This window comes from Oryzias latipes, chromosome 18, assembly GCF_053564925.1.
Source record: "Oryzias latipes strain Hd-rR chromosome 18, Olatipes_Hd-rR_3.1".
NCBI lineage: Eukaryota > Metazoa > Chordata > Actinopteri > Beloniformes > Adrianichthyidae > Oryzias > Oryzias latipes.
In genome coordinates, this window is record NC_136254.1 from 27,448,281 (window position 1) to 27,468,013 (window position 19,733).

The window sequence follows — 19,733 nt, forward strand, 5'->3', positions numbered from 1 at the left end:
CGAAGTGCTCGACTGTTCGCTGCGCATGTGAGTAGGTGTGAGAGGCGTCGGTGCAAAAAAGAACGCGGCCCCGCTTTGGACTTCAGCTAATTATCCACCTGAAGGAAACTCTACTTTTTTTCTGAGATGGAAAACTGCAAATAAATGAGCTGCAACATCTAACTTTAACTGGTAACAGAAGGCGAGTCTCGTCAGGCGACATAGCAATCCAAGAAAAGAGTGTGTTTTGACACCGTTCCTGCACATTTTTTCATTAAGTCTTTGTACCTTGTATTTGGAGAAGAAGTCACCATGATGTGGCTGCAGGAGCCAGAATAGCACTGCTTTTGAGAGGAGTTTAAATGAAGTTTTTGCAGATCCATTAATGTTAGTGGAGCAATGATTCCTCAAGAAATCAGTTAAAGTTTATTTAGAAAGAGCGCTTTCAAATGATCATATTTGTTTGGTCAATAAGCCTCACTTAAAATCCTTTTATTTTCTAAAAAATGGCGTTTCCCCAATGTGGGATCAATAAAGAATATCTCACCTGACCTGGAATGAGTTTTTTGCTCAAAAATCTTTCCAAACGTTTTATTACGACTACGAAGCCGCATCGCTTGATAGATTGTTAAAGCATTGTGGGTACTGTAGTCAGGAGCCTGGCGGAGTGATACGTACTATCCTTTAACATAATGAAGAGAGAAAGTGAGAGTACTGTTTTGTGTTTTATGTGGTACAACTGAACTTTGTTGAGAGTTATTGTCAAAGTTCCACTCATCTGTTGTGCTGTTCTCTCTGCAAAAGCTGACCATTACAGATAACAGAGACAAACATGAAGAACAACAGCTCACTAGAAAAACTTCCCGTCGATCCTTCTGACCAATCGTCTGTCTCTTGGTCCCAATAGGCCAGGGGTAACCAACACAGGGCGACCGCTTAAAGCGCTCGCAAGGCATGCTCTAAGAATATCACAATAGAATTCATTATAATTTTAAAAGGTATGATTCACGTCTGGAGCAAATAAAGAATAAAACGCCATGGTTCCGCAAACAAGTGTACCGTGAATTACTCCCTCTGCCCTCACGTGCGTCATTTAAATCAACTGTCCGTTCACACCGAAACGCAATTCGCGCGCCTTTCTTTGTTTTTAACGTACGTCAAAGTTGCTGCTTGGCGCGTGTTAAACTCGAAAAGCTTCAGTTGCGTGTGGGAGAGGCTTCCGTCAAAAGCTTTTCTCGACCTCCTCCTGGATGGTCAGAGATGAGCGTTATTTATTTTGAAGAGCTCTTCAAAAGCATCAATGAGCAGTGCGCGTCTCCATGTGTGGGTTCCTGAAAGCGTTCAGTCTCCCAGCGAGGAACAGCAGGTGGCTCTGTAACCAGTGGGAGGGGCTTGTAGCAGTAGAGGACACAGTGAAAGAATGGAACACAGTCAGTTCTGACATCCCCTAATTCTCTTACTTTTTAAATATATCTATCTATCTATCTATCTATCTATCTATCTATCTATCTATCTATCTATCTATCTATCTATCTATCTATCTATCTATCTATCTATCTATCTATCTATCTATCTATCTATATATATAGATAGATAGCAGACAGCAGACTCCTAGAAGGAACAATAGCAGACATTGAGGACAGTTACAAGTATCTTAGAATTCCGCAGGCAATGGCAACCTGGAGCAGGTGACAAGGAAAGCTGCAACGGCTAAATACCTCCAACGAGTAAGGCAAGTCCTGAGAAGCCAGCTCAATGGCCAAAATAAGACCCGGGCAATAAGCAGATACGCACTGCCAGTTATCAGATACCCTGCAGGAATAATAAGATGGCCAAAGGAAGAGATACAGACCACGGATGTTAAAACATGAAAGCTCCTCACCATGCATGGAGGGTTCCATCCCAAATCCAGCACCCTGAGACTGTATGCTAGCCGCAAGGAAGGAGGCCGAGGACTAGTGAGAATGGAAGCCACTATCCAGGATGAGACATCCAAGATCCATGAATACATCAAGCTCAAGGCCCCAAATGACAGTGTGCTCAGTGAATGTCTCAGGCAATGGAGAGCAGAGGATACAGTGCTGGAGGACAGATCCTCATGGGAGGACAAACCCCTGCATGGGATGTACCACCGGACCATAACTGAAGTGGCTGATATCAAGAAGTCCTACCAATGGCTAGAAAGGGCTGGCCTACAGGACAGCACTGAAGCACTCATCCTGGCAGCTCAGGAACAAGCCCTGAGCACCAGAGCCATTGAGGCTCAGATCTACCACACCAGACAAGACCCAAGGTGTAGGCTGTGCAAAGAGGCGCCTGAAACAATCCAGCACATAACTGCAGGGTGTAAGATGCTGGCAGGTAAAGGATACATGGAGCGCCACAATCAAGTGGCTGGAATAATATACAGGAACATGTGTGCAGAATATGAACTGGAAACCCCAAGGTCAAAATGGGAAACACCTCAGAAGGTTGTAGAGAATGAGAGGGCAAAGATCCTGTGGGACTTCCAGATCCAGACTGATAGGATGGTAATGGCGAACTAACCAGACATTGTAGAGGTGGATAAAGAACAAAAGGAAAGCCGCTGTGGTGGATGTGGCAGTGCCAAGCGATGGGAACATCAGGAAGAAGGAAGTCGGAACATAAGAAACTGGATATTTTACACGATGCAATGTCTCATTGACTTTCTCAGCTATATTACCTTTACTGAATTCTTGGACTTATGAGAGAAAAGGTCATTTAAACCATTACCTACCATTCCTGATTTGGTGGCGTTCCAGGTATGTTTCCCAGGGTAAGTGACTATTAACATGTAATTAGGGCGGGGTTAGGGTTAATATGCGATGTACACTTTGGCCACACATATTACATGGTCCTTTTCTGTGCTTGGTTGCACTTAAGACGTGCGAACAAAATCGCCCTTTCCCGGGTGTCACGTGACGCTGCACACAGAGGTGTGTGTAATGCATGGGGGGGGTCCTTTTGACAGCTAAAGCCGTGTGTCCGTGGGGACCGAGTGTAATTTAAAAAGACACTCAAGCCTATGGAGTAACATAACCAACCCCCAAGGTTATGGTCAATCATCAGCACGTCAGCGTTCTGGAGAGAATGAAGTCTTTGGAGATAGAGCAGTAATAACTGCAGCGGGTAAATAAACGTGCCCCATCTGTCATTGATCAAAAGGTTTGAAGACTTTCATTAAAAATGTGTTCATGACTGAAGGCTACAAGAAGGCAGAAACAAAAATATAAAAGCTGTTTGACTTCATGAAGACTCTAAATTAATATTTAAAAAAAAGGTACTAATGGGTTTCAAGGCCAAAAAACGGATTTACCTCATTTAAATGGAATCAATGGCAAGACAAAAATGACCTTTTTTTTTTTTTGTTTACTTCGCCAATGCATTGTACCAAAGCTTCATTAGAGAAAACCCAACCCCTTTTCTGTAGTTTTAAATACCACAGAAGTGAAGATGGTCTGGTTGATCATCTAAATGTCAGGACACAAAGAACATCTAAAGGGGTTGGAAAAAGTGTGTGTGTGTGTGTGTGTTGAGGGGGGGGGGCATAATAACATTTAATTCCACATAATGACCTCGACACGTTTCCAACGTCCCCGACATATCCTGGCTTGGAATCGATCGGGATTTTCATGAAGGGAATGAAAGAGACAGTGATTGAGGTACTTACCCCAATGAGACCTCTGTTCCAGCAGTACTCTTTTGTGTGATGTGATTGAATGGGCAGAGGGTGTACATGTACCTGCAGGGGGACACAGACAAGATGTCATCTCAAACAGCTTTAGTTGAACATCACAAATTGTACTTGTGGGGCTTATTCTTTTTTCTACTATTTAATCAAGTCAGTTTATAATATGCTGACACGCTGAAAAAGAATGAAATTCTTACTATTTATCCACACAGACTTACTGTTTTACCGTGAAACACATGAGTAGGGTAAGGAACCACAACCAAACAACTGCATCTGTTTCATTTTGAATCACAATGTACCAAATTTACTAGATTTATTTATGTAATTACAGTGATCCCTCGCTATAACGCGGTTTACTTTTCACGGTTTCGCTACTTCACGGATTTGCATTGTTCATTGTGTTCTGCATTCTGATTGGCTAAAAAGTCACTCCGCTTCTTCTCTACCTGTGCGTCAATAACGTTGCAGTTTAATATGTACACGTACGTAAAACAGCTTGCCAAATTTACATTACATACATACGTGCAAATCATCTTGCAATTTCGAGTTTCTCTAAAACCCATAGAAAAAAGAGCAACAACTGCCTATCACTATGTTCTCCTCCCGAACAAACACAGCTGCACCGCGGGCTTCAAAAGAGGAAAACACTGCAGAGTGGAGCCAGGATGCAGCGGCTCAGTCTGAAGAGCAGTGAAATACACCTGAGTCACTATTTGTCCCACTGTACTTTGTATTTTTTTCATAAGCATTTTTCATTTTCTCCCGTTTAATCCAATTACTCGGGTCGCGGTGGGCGGGGCTAATCTCCGCAATTCTGTTCACATTGATGATTAAAATTATTATTTGACATTACAGTACAGAAGTTCTTTGTTGAAAAAAAAAAACGTTTCTAAAGTACTTTGATTTGTGAAACAAATGCTTGAGCTTGTAAAATGGTTTGTTCTTTCTTTTCAATGTATAATAGAGTTTTTAATTGTATAATAATTGTAAAAAAAATAAAGGTTTCTACTTCACGGATTTTGCCTATTACAGGTTCTTTTTGGACCGTAACCCCCGCGAAAAACAAGGGTTTACTGTACATCAATTTTTAACCAATTTTATTGGTTATGCTAACAAAATAAAAATAACAAGATAAAATAACTACTAGAATTAAATAGAAAGTAAACATCTTTATTTATTCATTCTTACAGTAAAAACTAACAAAAAGCAGCATTTTTGTCTAAAGTTATACAAAAGTTTTTTTTTTTTTTTAAAGAATAAATTGATAATTCCTTTTATGGGCAAATGTTATTTCAACTAATCAACAACTAATTAATTTAGATCTAGCTGTAAAGCCTAAACCCAGATTAGGAATTTTCTAACTTGTCCCGACAGCTTTTGGTAGTTGTTTGACTAATTCTATTCCCAGCTGTCTAGTAAAATTATAAAACGATGTTTTTAAACCTCCAAGTGCTATTTTTACTATAATTATGTCGTTTTTAGCCAAAATAAGAAACATTTGGGTTGTTTTTTTAGGAAATAGTTTCTGCAGAGTGGCAGTAATTCATTAGAAATTTGTTGTGAGCGCGACTGTTAATCCAAGGCAATCCTGCCCCCTTTCCCCTTCCCGCCGCTGTCACAAATATGATTTTTTTCAAACAGCATTTTTTTTGTGTGTTTTGCAATTTTAGTGATAAATCAATGTTAGAATAAAATATACACACATTTTGGAAAACTCAAGTTGTTTTTATTTTTCTTAACCAAGTTATTATATTGCCAATTCGTAGAGCTGGTGTTAACATCAATATTTGCCACCAGAATGTTTGATTGCAAAGTACAAACAGGATTGGGGTTAAACTTTGTTTTTACTGCACAGTTGTCTGAGGGACATAACTTAAAAGAATGTTCAACAGTATAGAAATAAGTGGGTCCCTGAGTGGTTAATACTCTCAGATTTTGTTTTAACCAAAGCACTCTGCAATCCTAACTAGCACTGCAGGCAAGAGAGCCATAATTGGGTCGGTAAAAGTCAAATAAAAGTCGGCCTAAATAAAGATACTTCAGAGTTGAAAGGCTACCCATTGAGAGATGTGAGGAGGTGCCATTTACCCTCCCACCCGCAGCTCGTCCACTTGAGCAAAGGCAAGTCTGGAGGAGTTAACAATTAGCAGAGGCTGGCGCTAATAAACTTGTCGGGGACCGAGCCAGAGAGCGGAGGCACGAATGAACGCCGGCTCCAGAACGGCGCTGATCAAAGACCGCGATGGCGGAACTGACGGGGAGAAAGGAAACGGGGCTTTTTTCATTGACATTTGACTTGTTACTCTGACTGCCATAATACAGCAGAGCATGCCCAGGCTGGTGCAACCAGAGGAAGACGTGGAATGAGTGAGAAAGGGCGGGGGGCTGCACATGTGGGCTGGAAAGTGAGAGGATCAAAAGCTACAAGAGAGAAAAAAAGGAAGGGAGAGTCCTGAACATCTGAGAGTGTGGTAGCAGAGACGTAAATGACTGGCTGCTCTGTTCTTCTGTTATCTTCACTGGGTTGAACGGAACACATTTAATCTTGATCTGATCCGTCCATTTCAATTGCCCCCCCCCCCTCACCCCCCGTTTACGCATTTATCTTTAGCTTTTAATCTGTACAGAAAAATGGGATTCCTATGTCTAACATTAACTCAGGAAGCAATCGCTGTGACATTTGGTACTTTTGCAAAGTGAGAATTTTCCTCATGTCAAGGCTTTCTGCTGTGAAATATTGCAGTATCCAAAAATGTACATGCTAATACTTTGAAGGTATGTCAAGTTGTACAAATGAAACCATCATTTGATTGACTGTGATACCTTTCCTGGTTCCTGGTTGATTGGTATCATGGTCAAATTTGGGTGTTTTCATTTAATAAGAAGCTATTTTCTAAACTTTACTATTTTGCCTTTGCAGTATATTTCCCATGCATAGACTGAATTTATTTGTTTGAATTCTTCTTATTAAAAGGGAGCTGTCACACTAGAAAAATACAGTAGACTTTCCTTGAATTGATGGGAAATACTACAAAAATCTAGTATTTTTCTAAACTCTTTGTACACCTGTTTGGGGTTATTGGGTTGCTGGAGCAAACCCAGCTATTGTTGGGAAAAGCAGATAGTTTGCCTTTCTTTTGAGGGGCTAAACCAGGGGTCCCCAAATCCAGGCCTCGAGGGCCGGTGTCCTGCTGGTTTTCCAGGAACCCTCCCTTATTTGCTGCTGATTACCTGGATCAGGTGTGTTTAGCATATAAGGAGCTTCAATGGCAGGTTGGTTGGAAAACATGTTGGACACCAGGCCTCGAGGCCTGGATTTGGGGACCCCTGGGCTAAACAGAGACTGACATATCCGTAGCTAAAGGGCCATAAGTGCCTTGTTTCCACTGAGCTGTACAGTACGGTAATTTGAGCATTTCCATTATAAAGTGGACCCATTAAGCCGAACCGTACCATTTTTGGGTCCCTGTTGGTTGTAGATTGATAGAAAAATGGACCAGATCGCTTAGGGCGGAGCGACTGTTGAAACCTGTTGATTTGCTGAAGGTCATAATGACAAAAGAAAGCTCCAAGAAACCTTCTGTATTCCTCTTCGCCGCCTGCAATCTTCTCTTAAAAAACATGAAATGCTTTGTATATACGAAGTACCAAAAGCCAAGCGGAGAAAAAGAGGGCTGCTGGATGACCTCCATTGTTGTTGCTGCGTCACCCTGCATGCGCCGTGACAGTCCAACTATGAGTGAAAACGCTTCTACAACACGTAAGTGTAAGTAAAGGTAAAGTAGGTGAGACGCATGTGTGTCATACAGATTTTTCATTTTTTAAACCCCACCAAATCCTATGCACCGTGCAAGAGGCCCTTTGGTGCTGTATCTCCGCGCTTCTTGCATGCAGTCTGACAGTTAGAATTAGACATTGAGAGTGTAGTGTATGTGGGAATCTCATGGATCCTGTGCGTCCAGCATGTGTGCACGGTCAGTGAAGAGCAAGTGCTCACTCCTTACTATCGACTAGAGTGTGTTGTAAGGGTGCCATACAGCTGCATTGCCAGTACATTATGAGTGCGTTCAACGTACATCATCCTTATAGATACCGCACACACTACAAAGGCACATTCCATTTTCATGAAATCCCTTAAAGTGGCCGTACAAGCCTCAAGGAAACTGCAAAACATACTTGCAACCATTCTATAGATTGATTATAGAGGGCTTGGTTATAGGTTGGTGCCAACGTACAGTGGTGTACTGTGTGAATATGTGTGTGTGTGAATGGGTCTGTGATTTTAAAGCGCTCATACATGATCAAACAGTTGGTACTTCCGTGTTTCAAAAAGGACGCTACCTATAAGTCACTACCAAAGCTGTGTCCCAAGTTGAACTGCTTTAACTTTGGTCGTGATAGTTTTAAACCCTCCATGGACAACCACAAAACCCGCAACACCCGTATGGGTCAACCCCCCAAACAGGTGCATCCCACTAAGGCTTTACCCAGAAATATTTTGTTTGGACCATAGGAGAAACCATGACCTCAAAAAAGTCTAGCATCCGTAAACAGAACATGCAAAGTCTTTTTTTTTTATTCAGCAGTGTTGTGAAGCAAATACTGGAAAGGGAGGATTTAAGATCAAATGTGTCCTGACTAATAAAGAAAACACAAAGAACAGGGTCTCAAGGTAATATCAAACACTGACACATAATTTTCATAAAAATGTCAGTATTGAAATGGACAAATACAAACATTTCTGGCAACAGATTGCACCGATATAGTTGTGCTTTGACCATGAACTCTCTAAACGCATCAGAGCACCAGCACATCTGCAGCAAACCAACACGTAGGCTGTGTTGTGACCATCAGTCAGATATTAAGCTCTATCCCTTTTTCTCAACACAACTGGAAATGTACCTGCAGCTCCGACACTCACTGAAAGTTCCTGGAAAGCAACTTTGGAAGAAATGAATCCAGAATCCATGGAGTGAACAGCTGCTCAGTTCAACAAGAGCAAAGAGGGGCATCGGAGCACACAGCTCAATGGTAAGAGCTTCAAACCCAGTGTTACATTGTGTTTCTTAGGTTACGTAACAGCCATTAAGGTCGGTAATCTTCCACTTTAAGAAAAAACCTTTATTCAAACCTGTGGAAGTCAATGTCAACATCTCCACTGTGAGCGTTTGACTTCAGCTGCTTCTCAGTCACTGGACCTTTTTAACTTTTACCAAGTGCCAAACCCAGAATGGATTTAGACGTTTAATGAATCAAACCAATGAACAACATAAAGGTCAGGAACCAAAAAGTGTAATCTTGACTATTCTAACTTGGTTTTACATCTTCACTAAATAATAGGACACATTTTATCCAGTACTGGGCAAACTATTAAAAAATGGCAAAAATCCACAATCTCATTGATTCTCTAATAAACAGAAAAGAAAAATCCCACTAATTCTCAAACTATCGCCTGTTTCAATATGTTGCAGGTTTGGCAAAACACTGAATCCCAGATTGTCTCTGGTGGTTATAGGTTGGCGCCATCAATATGTGTGTGTGAATGGGTCTGTGATTGTAAAGTGCTCATTTTTTGACATGATGCATTTTTTAACGGTTGGTACTTCCGTGTTTCAAAAAGGAAGCTACCTATAAGTCACTACCAAAGCTGTGTCCCAAGATCAACTGCTTTAACTGTGGTCGTGATAGTTTTAACCAGAAACCCGAAACACGCATCTTTGCGTGTTTACATTGACGTTTCACTGAAAGGGATTTCTTCAACGTGCTTTTTCCAAGCATGGAATGAACGTAGCTTTGCGTATTTGTTACGAAACCATAGCAGACCTTCGGTTGACCATTTTTAGGAGAAGGAAATAGCTAAACCCAAACTGGAACCATCAAATGTGAAAGACTTGAATAAGTCAAATGAACAACGGTTTTGATGTTTGCTTTTCAAGTCTGAGAGGAAAACGTTTGACCAAACGTTCCCACGATAGCCCAGACAAGACGAAACATGATAGTCTAGAGGAAAAAAGAAAACCTGAAGCTGTGTCTCTTGTACCTCCTCGTTGTCACATCTGCCTCCTTACCTTAAGGTAACACATTTTTTATCTTTGTTCAATTTAGCCGAGTCGCCGTCTCCGAACAGAAGACATTGAAACAGGTAAACAAATAAATTAAATCTGTTTCTTTGTGTGAATGTTAGTAAGTGCAATCTGACCTTGGATCCTTGCCTTCATGTAGCCTCTGGCAAGACAAAACAAAAAACAGCCAAGACGAGGGATAAATGTGTCGCTGGTTATGGGAGGAAAAAAGTTCAAAGATATTACATATGCTGGGCTCAATATTCAGGCTGAAGGTGCGCCTTGATTAGCTGTTTGCCAGCAAGAGCGACGTCTCGCTTTCTGCCATCTGCGTTACATAAATGGAACACTGATGAAAGGTCAAATAGACGCATTTACACAAACTGTCCCCAGCTATCCTTAGCAATGAGCACAGTCTGCCTCTGAAGGGGGAAATATTGGCTGAAAAGCACATGTGGTGACGACGGCTCGGAGGAGAAAAAAAAAAGAAGGAAAAAAAAAAGGAAAGACTGGCAGCAGTGGAAATGTAAGAGCGAGAAACACCAGGGAGAACAAAGACAAAGACAGAAGGAAGGGCACGACTGGAGGATAAAAAGAAATAAAAAGTGCGCAAAAAGAGAGTGGGAGGGAATCAGAGTGTGCTGGTGACGGCGTGCATATGAATCACCAACTGCACAGGCTGCAAATATGACAGATGATTATGTGAAACAAGAGGGACACTGGTGGGGGGGGGAGGATACCAAATACAATTAAGACAGAAAGAAGAGACACAGACGGTCATTTATTAAACTTTTGATAATAATTAGACGCTTCAGCTCAAAAATGACAACGGTGAACTTTCCGCCGTGGTGCTGAGCTCCATGGGGTGTCTCCTTCTGTGTCCTTCGTTTCGATCTGTCAGCGCCCTGACAATGCGGCTCTGACACTTGCCATAATAAGTTGGTATCGCTGTATAAATCTTTGGCGGGGGGTTTTCCAGGGCCCGAAAGGTACAAAGCAGAGAATAGATGAGACCCACTCAGCCCCTAAGGGCAGGTTTTTCATTCTTCACTGAATCAGACAGGAGGCCAAAGGTCTCCTGTACCACCGCACCTTTCTCAAGCAAAACGAGTCCTATGCCTATAGGAATTCATCTGATCACACAAAAAGACAAAGGTGATCTGTTCTACTTAAATCCAAGAGTAGAAATACACAAATAAAATAGTTATATAACATGAAGAAATATCCGTATATTTAGCAGCTTTTATCATCATAATACTGATCTTTGGTTATCCTATAGGAGGATCTGAAAAAATGCTTAACACTTCACAAATTGAAGTTATCACAAGAAAAGCACTGATAGGTTAACATTTTAAAAGAAGGTGTTTGTTTTAATTTTTTTCTTATACAACCTTCTCTTTACAGACCCACTACAATGAAAATTGTTTTTTTGGTGTTTTTACTATGTTCTTGTGGCATTTTTTTTTTTTTTTTGGATGTTGCAAAACAAAAAATGTAAGAATAAAATTGAATTTCTGAGTATTTTCTTATTCAAGCCATTGTAAATCAGTAGACCACGAAACAAAAATGCAATTTGAAAAAGCTTGTAGCAGTGATGTAGAAGCTACATCCGGCTCTAGATCCATGTACGTCTTTGTTTTCCTCGTCCAAGCTGGCATCTGGCTTAAAAAGTGTTCAGCTAGATAGTGCTAATATTCTTCGGCATTTTTGGTGCACCAGTAATGTTAGGTTGGGGAAAGGGCATGTAAACATATGGAAAAAGGGAAGTGGGGTTACTCCACAGCAACAGTACCGCCAAAAAAATGCCTAAAAAAAGGCATAATCATAAAGACCACAGTTTATAATAGATCAAAAGATGATCGGAGCAGGACTTTTAGTCTTTTAAAAATGGGATCTGGTCAAACAGTGTCTCGCTTTTCACCAACTTGGAGAGGGATTCCGCTCTAAAAGCCAGCAGCAAGGTCAACCGATAGACACATGCACCCCAAAGAAGGGTTGATTCATGCAGGTACTGAGGGTTTGTGGGTTGTCAGGGCTTTTAGAGTATCGTAGAAAAGAGAAGAGCGCACTTCTTGAATTAAACAGGGGCGCTGCCATATTGGATAACTAGTGCTGCCCTCTATGGGATAAAGCTAAACCCATGCAAGAGAGGCCCAAGTCCAGGAATTTTGCATTAATGCATTTTAAATTGGGACTTTTTTTGCACACAATCAGATAGCTTTTCCCTTGAAGACCACAGAACATATATGATCTCTATTTTGAAAAATTGTGGACTTGGGCCCCTTTTGAACTTACCGATTCAATTGTGAATGAACCTGATCCAGTCTACGAGCAGGTTGGAAGGATTTCTGACCAATCGGCATCAACCTTAAAGTCCTTGTCTGTGATTGGACATAATTGTTGTGATTGCACATATTTCAGAGTTTCAAGTGAAAAATAATTTTTGGAGCAAACAAATTTTAGTTTGTTTTACGTTCAAAACAGTGAGTGTTGCACTTGGAATAATAATGGCACGAAAATCCCTCCAAAGTGAACGGAATGCCCATTTTTCTCTGGCAGAGATCCCGGAACTGACAGTAAGGCCCGTTAGGACTAAGGCATAAGCTATCGCTTTGTTTGACTGGTAATTCACAATTAAATATCCTTTTTTTTCAGTTGCTGTTATTCATTAATGTGGCATACAAAATGCGGAATAAGAAATTACCACTTTCTTTTCCAACTTTTGAAAATATTTCCATCATTAGGGGTTTTCATTTGTTCATCTTTACAGATTTGCTTTAGTCCATCAAGGTTTGTAGACGCTAATTTACTCGGAGCTCTTTTGCCCCCCCCCAACCTGTGCCATTTCCGTCTCTGTGAGTTCTAGACATTGGCAACCTTCTTTGGCAAAGCCTCGACTCAGTAGCAGAGCTTCTGGTGAGCCTGGGAACACTATCCTGTTGCTTGACCCACTTTTAGCCAAAGGTTAGTTGTTAAACAGATGGCGGCACATTTTACTCCAGAAATACTTTGGTACACAGAGGAGTTTATGGCCGATCCTTTGTATAAACTTTGACCCCCTTCGCCCAAAGGACGCCATCCCAAAAGTCTTCTGACTTGCTCAGATTGTACTTTATAAAAACCCAGTGCACCCCTGTTACTGCTTTCAACTTACAGCGTGACATACTTGCGAGGCCTTTTTTAACTTTGCTAACATGAACACACATGTTTAACATGGTAGTCCAGCTCTGTCAGGATGGAGAAATAAGATACCCTTCATGTTTTTTTTGTCAGTACTCTTAAGTATTGGATGATCTGACCTTGGAGAATGTTTGATGCTTGTTTGGACACTAATGAGCTCTAAATCTGACTCTTAAGATAACCTAAAAAAGATTTCCTGAATGTAATGTTGATCACAAAAGGCTCATATTAATGGTGGACACCAGTGGTCATTAGGTCTTGTAGTGAAGGGCATAACACAGCACCAAGAAGAATACAAAACTTGTGTTATTTTTCTGTAGAATGCTCTCGCACTAGATACTGAAACTGATTCCCTCTTTGTCCAACACTCTGCTGATGCTCTTTGACATTGTACTTCCCGCGGTCAAGCATGGATTCCTATGTTCTACACACTCTGACTCACTGATGAAGGGCGTATCAGAAACATAGCTGTTGGTTTACTTTCCACTAATAAATGAAGTGAAGCAGGGTTTTCAAATGCTTATATACCAGAACGCAACTTTTGCAGAGAGGGACCTCTGCAAGATGGTGCTTGACCAAATCAGCCAGAAGCCGAAATTATGCAACTTACCCTAACCCTAATGAAAAAGCATTCAGAATAGTAGAAAGACTTTTAATTAAAGCTTAAAATGCGAATAACAGAGGGTCGCAAGGTGTTTTTCCGAGTGACATGGGGTTCTTCCCGTTCCCAATGAGGACTTCCGGTTCTGGACGCTGATGTATGCACCTCTGGAAGAAAACGTTGTTGTTCACCTTTCAGCATTTTCCCAGGGGTCGCCACAGTGGTTTGGCAGAGATTTTTTACGCCGGATGCCCTTCTTGACACAACCTAGTATGTTTATCCAGGCTGGCCACCGGACCCAGACTTGAGACCTATCGTGGCTGCAGTTATGCAGTAGCAGACAGGGTCTTACCCAAAGACCCACACTGGATGAAGCTCTTCGAGTCCCCTGGGAGTCAAAACCTGGGTTCCCATGCGCCAGCCTTGCATTTAGCCAACTGAGCTATGCAGCCGCTATTTGAATAGGGACTAAATGTTTTCCTTTTTTTAGAAAACAATCTGTCTCATTTGTACATGATAGTAATATCCATCAACAACAATGCATTGTTTAGGTTCATGTGTGGTTATCAAGAGACAAGGGTTCTTGTGTTGTAGACGCCACTAAATGGGTTTATTTAACATTCACACCAGATGCACATCGTTCCTGAATCTTTGGAGTGATTGCCTGGTGTGTGTGTCAATGCTCATTCAACTGTGAAATTCAAGGGTCTTTGAAGAGCAGCATCTAGTAGCCTTGTCTCATTGAACATGCTGTAAGGCCAGTTTTGATTTATTTAGTATGTTTGAGCCAAGTTTTTTTTATTATTAAAGGTTACAATCCTGTTGGTTCTCAGGTAAAGACTTTCCTTTCCACTACTGATCACCTGCATGAAACGTCTCCAGCCAATCAGAAGCTAAAAGGGCAGGGCCGGATGGAGAAGAGGCTGGACAGTGGCCTTCCGGACCTTGCTTGTGTTGTCCACTCTTGGTTTAAGCAAAGATACAGTTCAGGATTTCATCTGTTGTGCGCAAAAAGAGAAAGATTCATAAAAATAAAATGTCTTAAGGCCTTGAAGAGTTCTTTTTACAGCTACCCCCTTAGCAATCGATAATAGTATCATTAGTGAGAAGGATTAAGAAATCATCTATAAAAGCTTCTTTAAGCATTAAAAATAGAATCAGCTAATATTAGCTTAGAAAATAATTATAGTTATAAAACTGTTTGAAATACCTATTTGTGATCCTTCATGTGTATTGGCCTACATCCATTTCAATAATTTTAAAATGTTTTATGGTTTTATTGTATTTTCAATTAATGGATTTTTATTTTGGAATGCTTGTATTTATTTATTGGATTTCTGTATTTGTATAGGATGTGCTAGTGTTGTGGAATGACCAGCTAACCCATATTGAATTATTAAAATTTTCTATTTCATTCTCATTTGCCCCCCTTCCAAAGTATTCTGCCCCCTCCCACCTCCCATATAAAGTGTTCTAGCGCCGCCACTGGATTAGTCATTAATGATATAAAGACATTAAAAGATTTAGCCGAATCTGAATTCTTCCCCTTCCCGAGGCTTCTCCCTAATCCTCCAATTGTTGGGGCATTTGGAGGGATAGTTTATTTCAGGGCTATGCCTCGGAGGGAGGCCGAGTCCTCCGTCAGGAGGGTGTTCCATGTTGCGCTGTTCCGCGGAGGAGAAGCGCTTTCCTTTCACGTGGGTGTGCTCTGATGCACAGACGTTTACATTTAAATGTAAGTACTGACTTATTGTTTTAGCATGACCTTTTTTAAATTTATAAAACCAATGTTTTTATGTATTCCCGAGCACTAGCAGCCCTGCGCTAACGTAGCTGACCCGCGACTATTGATGACGTCATCTAGCGGGAGTAACGTCCGAAGACACTAGTTTTCACAGAACTCTCCGTTTGGAGGGCTAAATGCAGGGGTGGGGAGAAGCTGAGGGGTAGGGGAAGAATTTGGATTCAACCTTTGACTAAAAACAACTCGTTCAGGGTTAACTCAAGCAACGGCGCAAACTCTCCAGTAGATCTGGATGTTAGATGTAGAAAAAAATAAACTTTAAAGCTAATTTATTCCTTCACTGAGATCTTGTCAAAAAGAGAGGAAGAAGAAAAACAGCAATTAAGCACATCTGCCACTAGACTGCTATGTGGCAGCGTGGGCGCAGTTCACTGAAGGTTACACTGCAAACTCCAGCAACATCAACAATGGCTGCAGGTAGCACTGTTTACTCTCAACGAGCACGCCACAAGTCAAAGGTGCCCTATCAGAATAAAACAACATTGTTAATTGTTTATTATCAAACCTTAAGAGAAAATCATTACTTCATCTTTATAGCCTACAGCAACTCACTGACGTGTATTTAAGTGAAAGTGCTTGTTGTTACTCAGTAGCTTATATTGTGAGTGTTATATAAAACTTTACTAATCCGTTGATTTTTTAACCATACTTTTTTACATAATGAAATGTTAAATTACAAATAAAAGTCAAGATTTTCCCCTCTATGTCTATAAGGCCACATCTACACTGCATGGTTCAAGTGACCCAATTACGATTTTTTCCTCTCATGTGGCACAGATCGGATATGACCGGTGAACGTGTAAGCAGGAAAAAAACGCATGGATTTCGATTTTCTCAGATCGGATACAGGCCTCATTCATATGTGGAAATAAATCTGATATGTGCTTAAAAAGTTGGTTTTAAGGAAAAAAAAAAAAGACTTTTGAATGGTTCCGTACGGTTTGCTCATTCTTGGTTAAAAAAAATTTTTTTTCTTTCCAGAATTCCTGAAATTTTTTGTGCAGTTGTGAAAAAAGCCTTTAAAATAGGTTGTTTTCTTTTGGAATAGTTTTCACCCAAAATGGAAAAAGCTTAAGCTTCCATAATAAAGCAGATTTAAAAACCTAAGTCGCTGCAGGCAGGCACAGTTCACAATGTAACCTCTAGAGGGCTTTTTGCACAAATATGTTTTTGTTTACTCTTATGCAAAATTAATTTATTTCTATGGATACATTTTATATTTTAATGAGAACTGTACCAGGAATGAGATCCTTGGGAATGGCCTAAGCGCGGCACTACGGTCACATATACCAAAATGCCACCTCGCTGTGGACATTGGTCATTGGCCGCCCGGGCACATTTGGAGGTGGCACAGTGGCAATCTAAACGAAAGGATATGCGTGGGAGAGGACAAAGAAGGGCTGCTTGGCCGGCTTATGTTCTCTCGGTGAGTTTTGAATGAGGAAATGTTTTCACAGGTTGTGCTGTACTAACACCCCTGGCAGGCGTGTGGCAAGAAGGCAGTAGCACAATAATTGAGTGATATGAGGGTCTCCAAGGGGACCCCAAATGTCTAAGGTGCAGTTAAAATTGGCGGGTAGGGCGCTGAGAAGACACCTGCTGCTTGCTGGCCGTGATGTCCAAGCCCCACTGACGGTCTTACATGTCTAAGGTGCAATTAAAACCTAAGGGGAGGGGCCTCCCTTCCATGGTTTGCCACTACCAAGTAGTCCTGAACCCCCCCCTCACCCTAATAAGTGATTACATGAGGAAGAAGGTAAGTCGGGGACAGCTGGTAGACTAGTCCCTGGTTGGTGAAAAAGCCGTCCCCCCCAGGCCCCCCTCTGCATTGGGTCTCCTCAGCCCAGGCCCCCGCCCCCCAAGCCCCGCCCCTGAGCCAATGATGGATGTCTATGTTTTTCATGTTTTCAACTTGAACTTGAAGAAATTCATAAACTGAGACACCAAATAAACCTTTAGACAAACTTCATCTTATGAACAGGATACAACATCCTTTTAGCTATTTAGACTAAACATGTCAACATTTCTTTTTAATGAATATGCATAAATACAAGTTTGATGGAAACCTATTGTGTGAATTACTTTCTATTATTCAATGCTGAGCTCAGTCTGAACAGGTCTATACAGTGGCCTGCCCTTGGTTTGGGTCAGGGGTGCAGGAAAACTGTACAGACTATGGCAATAGAGACACCAACACATCATCAAAAAGAAACTAAAGGTCTATTGAGAATTAAATACAGAACAGACAATTACGCCACAGTATGTACCTTTTCAAACATGATTAATATAACAAGTGGAGCATTTGGAAAAAGATCACATTATGAATGGGCGCTGAGGATGCAACATTTATTTAAATTTTCTGTTACTGAAAACATAGACATCACTGGTAAGACAGTGTTTTATGTCTCGGTTACCTTAAAAAAAGTTAATTTTATATGGCACTCTGAATTCCAGTCAGCTGTTTATCAGGCATGAATTTTATGTGTCAGTTGTAATAAACGTGAATAAGAAAAAGAGGGCTGAACATCAACCCATCCCTTCATCCCACACTAATTTTCCCTTGTGTATGATTGCATGGGCTGGACTGCTTCCATCTGACAGAAACTAGAATGTTATCTGTGGACGTGCTGGCAGTCTATCAAACACAAATATATAGAGGAAAAAAAACAATAAACGCACTTGCCTCAAAATAGCTTCAATAAACTCAAAAAGCAAATACACACCACGGACTACGGTATGAAACTGTTCATCTGGACGATGCTTTGATTGTTGGAAGGCTAGAAATGGAGGACGTTATTAAAAACATCCACCTGTCGGTCATGCTGGAGCCCAAACATTGCATATGGGGGGGTTTTTAGTGAAGAACTAACTTTCTAGCTAACAAAGCATGTAAGGATATACAGCATTCAACACAGGTTTTATATATTTCCAATTTTCTTCTAACCATATTCTATATAATCCATCGAGGCACATTGGAGAAAAGGAGTCGCTCAGTCCAGTTCTCATATACAGTCAATGATTTACACAAGCAGGGTATTTTGTGCTGAAAAAGATCTTGGTTTACTTCATAAGTTGGTTGGTTTTAGTGACCACATGGACATTTAGGCTGCACATTTGTCTGCTTTTAGGTTAGAAAGGATTCCTTGTAGAGAATTGAAACTGTAAAAAACAAAACAAAATGGAAAAAAAAAAACGTGTATTCTAGTTCCTCAACATTACAATACACAGTACATATCACCATTGATGTTTACCATCCAAAAATCTGGTTCCTCTTTGACAAAAAGAACTAAATATAACCATTTGTGCCTGTAATGGTATTTGGTTCTAAAAAAAAATAAAAAGGCAAGAAGATGAACAAAGATTGCTTTCCTACTAAATTATGCAAAGAAACCAAATAGAAAGGGAAAGAGGCTCTGTCCCTCAAATGATCCCTGCATTTACATGCATATAGATAGGAAACTATAAAAACGAGATTTCAATCGTCAATTTGGTTTCTAACGACATCACTAAGGCCAATATAGAAAACAGCCTCCAGCTAATCATTTAAAGCTGTCTCCCTTTATCTCAAAAAACAAAACAAAACACATTGTTCTTTCCTCAAATATAGTAAGAATGGAAAAAAAAAACGTAAATGGTCTACATATATATATATATATATATATATAACTTTTTTTTATTTAGAGAGTGTGGCAAGAGTTCAGATTCAGCCAAAAGCAGCAAAGCTGAGTGGACGAAACGACAAAGATGCTCACTCAGGGACTGAAATGTCCTGTAAGCCAGTTGTTTAAAAGAGTGGTTTAAAAAATTATAATTGGAAGTCAACAATTCAGCAGCAAAATCCTGAGTCACCCGCTTTAAATTTGATGTACAGACCCACTTAAGTGCAGACTTAGGCATCCTTGGACATTTAGATGGACTTTTAAACAAACAAAAAAACAAACAGATCTTCTCCAACATTTTGAACTTTGAGTTGAAAGGGAACCTTTAAATTTATAAATACCTAAGGAGAAATAAAAGCATTTTTAAATAGATATGATAGTAATAACCTCATTAAAACAACTTAAATTAGAATGGTTAGTGTAAAAGTGAATTTATTTTATATTATATACATTTTCTATGACACTTTATTACATTAATTAGAAAGCAATTCTAGGTGTATGAAAGTACAATCTAAATGTTTCAAGTTGCTGATGTCCCTGTGCTAACAATATTTTGTTTGCTTAAGTATGCATTTCACCAAGTAGTTGTTTTTATTGGTACTTTTTTATTATTTTATTTAAATGGCAATCAGAAAAAACAACAACAAAAAAACATATTATATCCTTTAATTATTTTAATCCAAACATTCCCAAAGTATTTTTTATAGTACTTATCAAGTACTATTTACTGAAGCAA

At 40.3% G+C, this 19,733-nt stretch overlaps 1 protein-coding gene across 3 annotated transcripts in view; it reads right to left on the reverse strand.

Annotated features, from left to right (window-relative positions):
• The window catches only part of LOC101164594 (glucosidase 2 subunit beta), a 191,818-nt gene that overhangs the window by 23,343 nt on the left and 148,742 nt on the right, over positions 1 to 19,733 (reverse strand). For all 3 annotated transcript variants that reach the window (XM_011487338.4, XM_004079742.5, XM_011487339.4), the window contains exon 12: positions 3,671 to 3,742. In XM_011487338.4, coding sequence (XP_011485640.1) covers positions 3,671 to 3,742 — 72 coding nt within the window. The remainder of the gene's footprint in view (positions 1 to 3,670; positions 3,743 to 19,733) is intronic.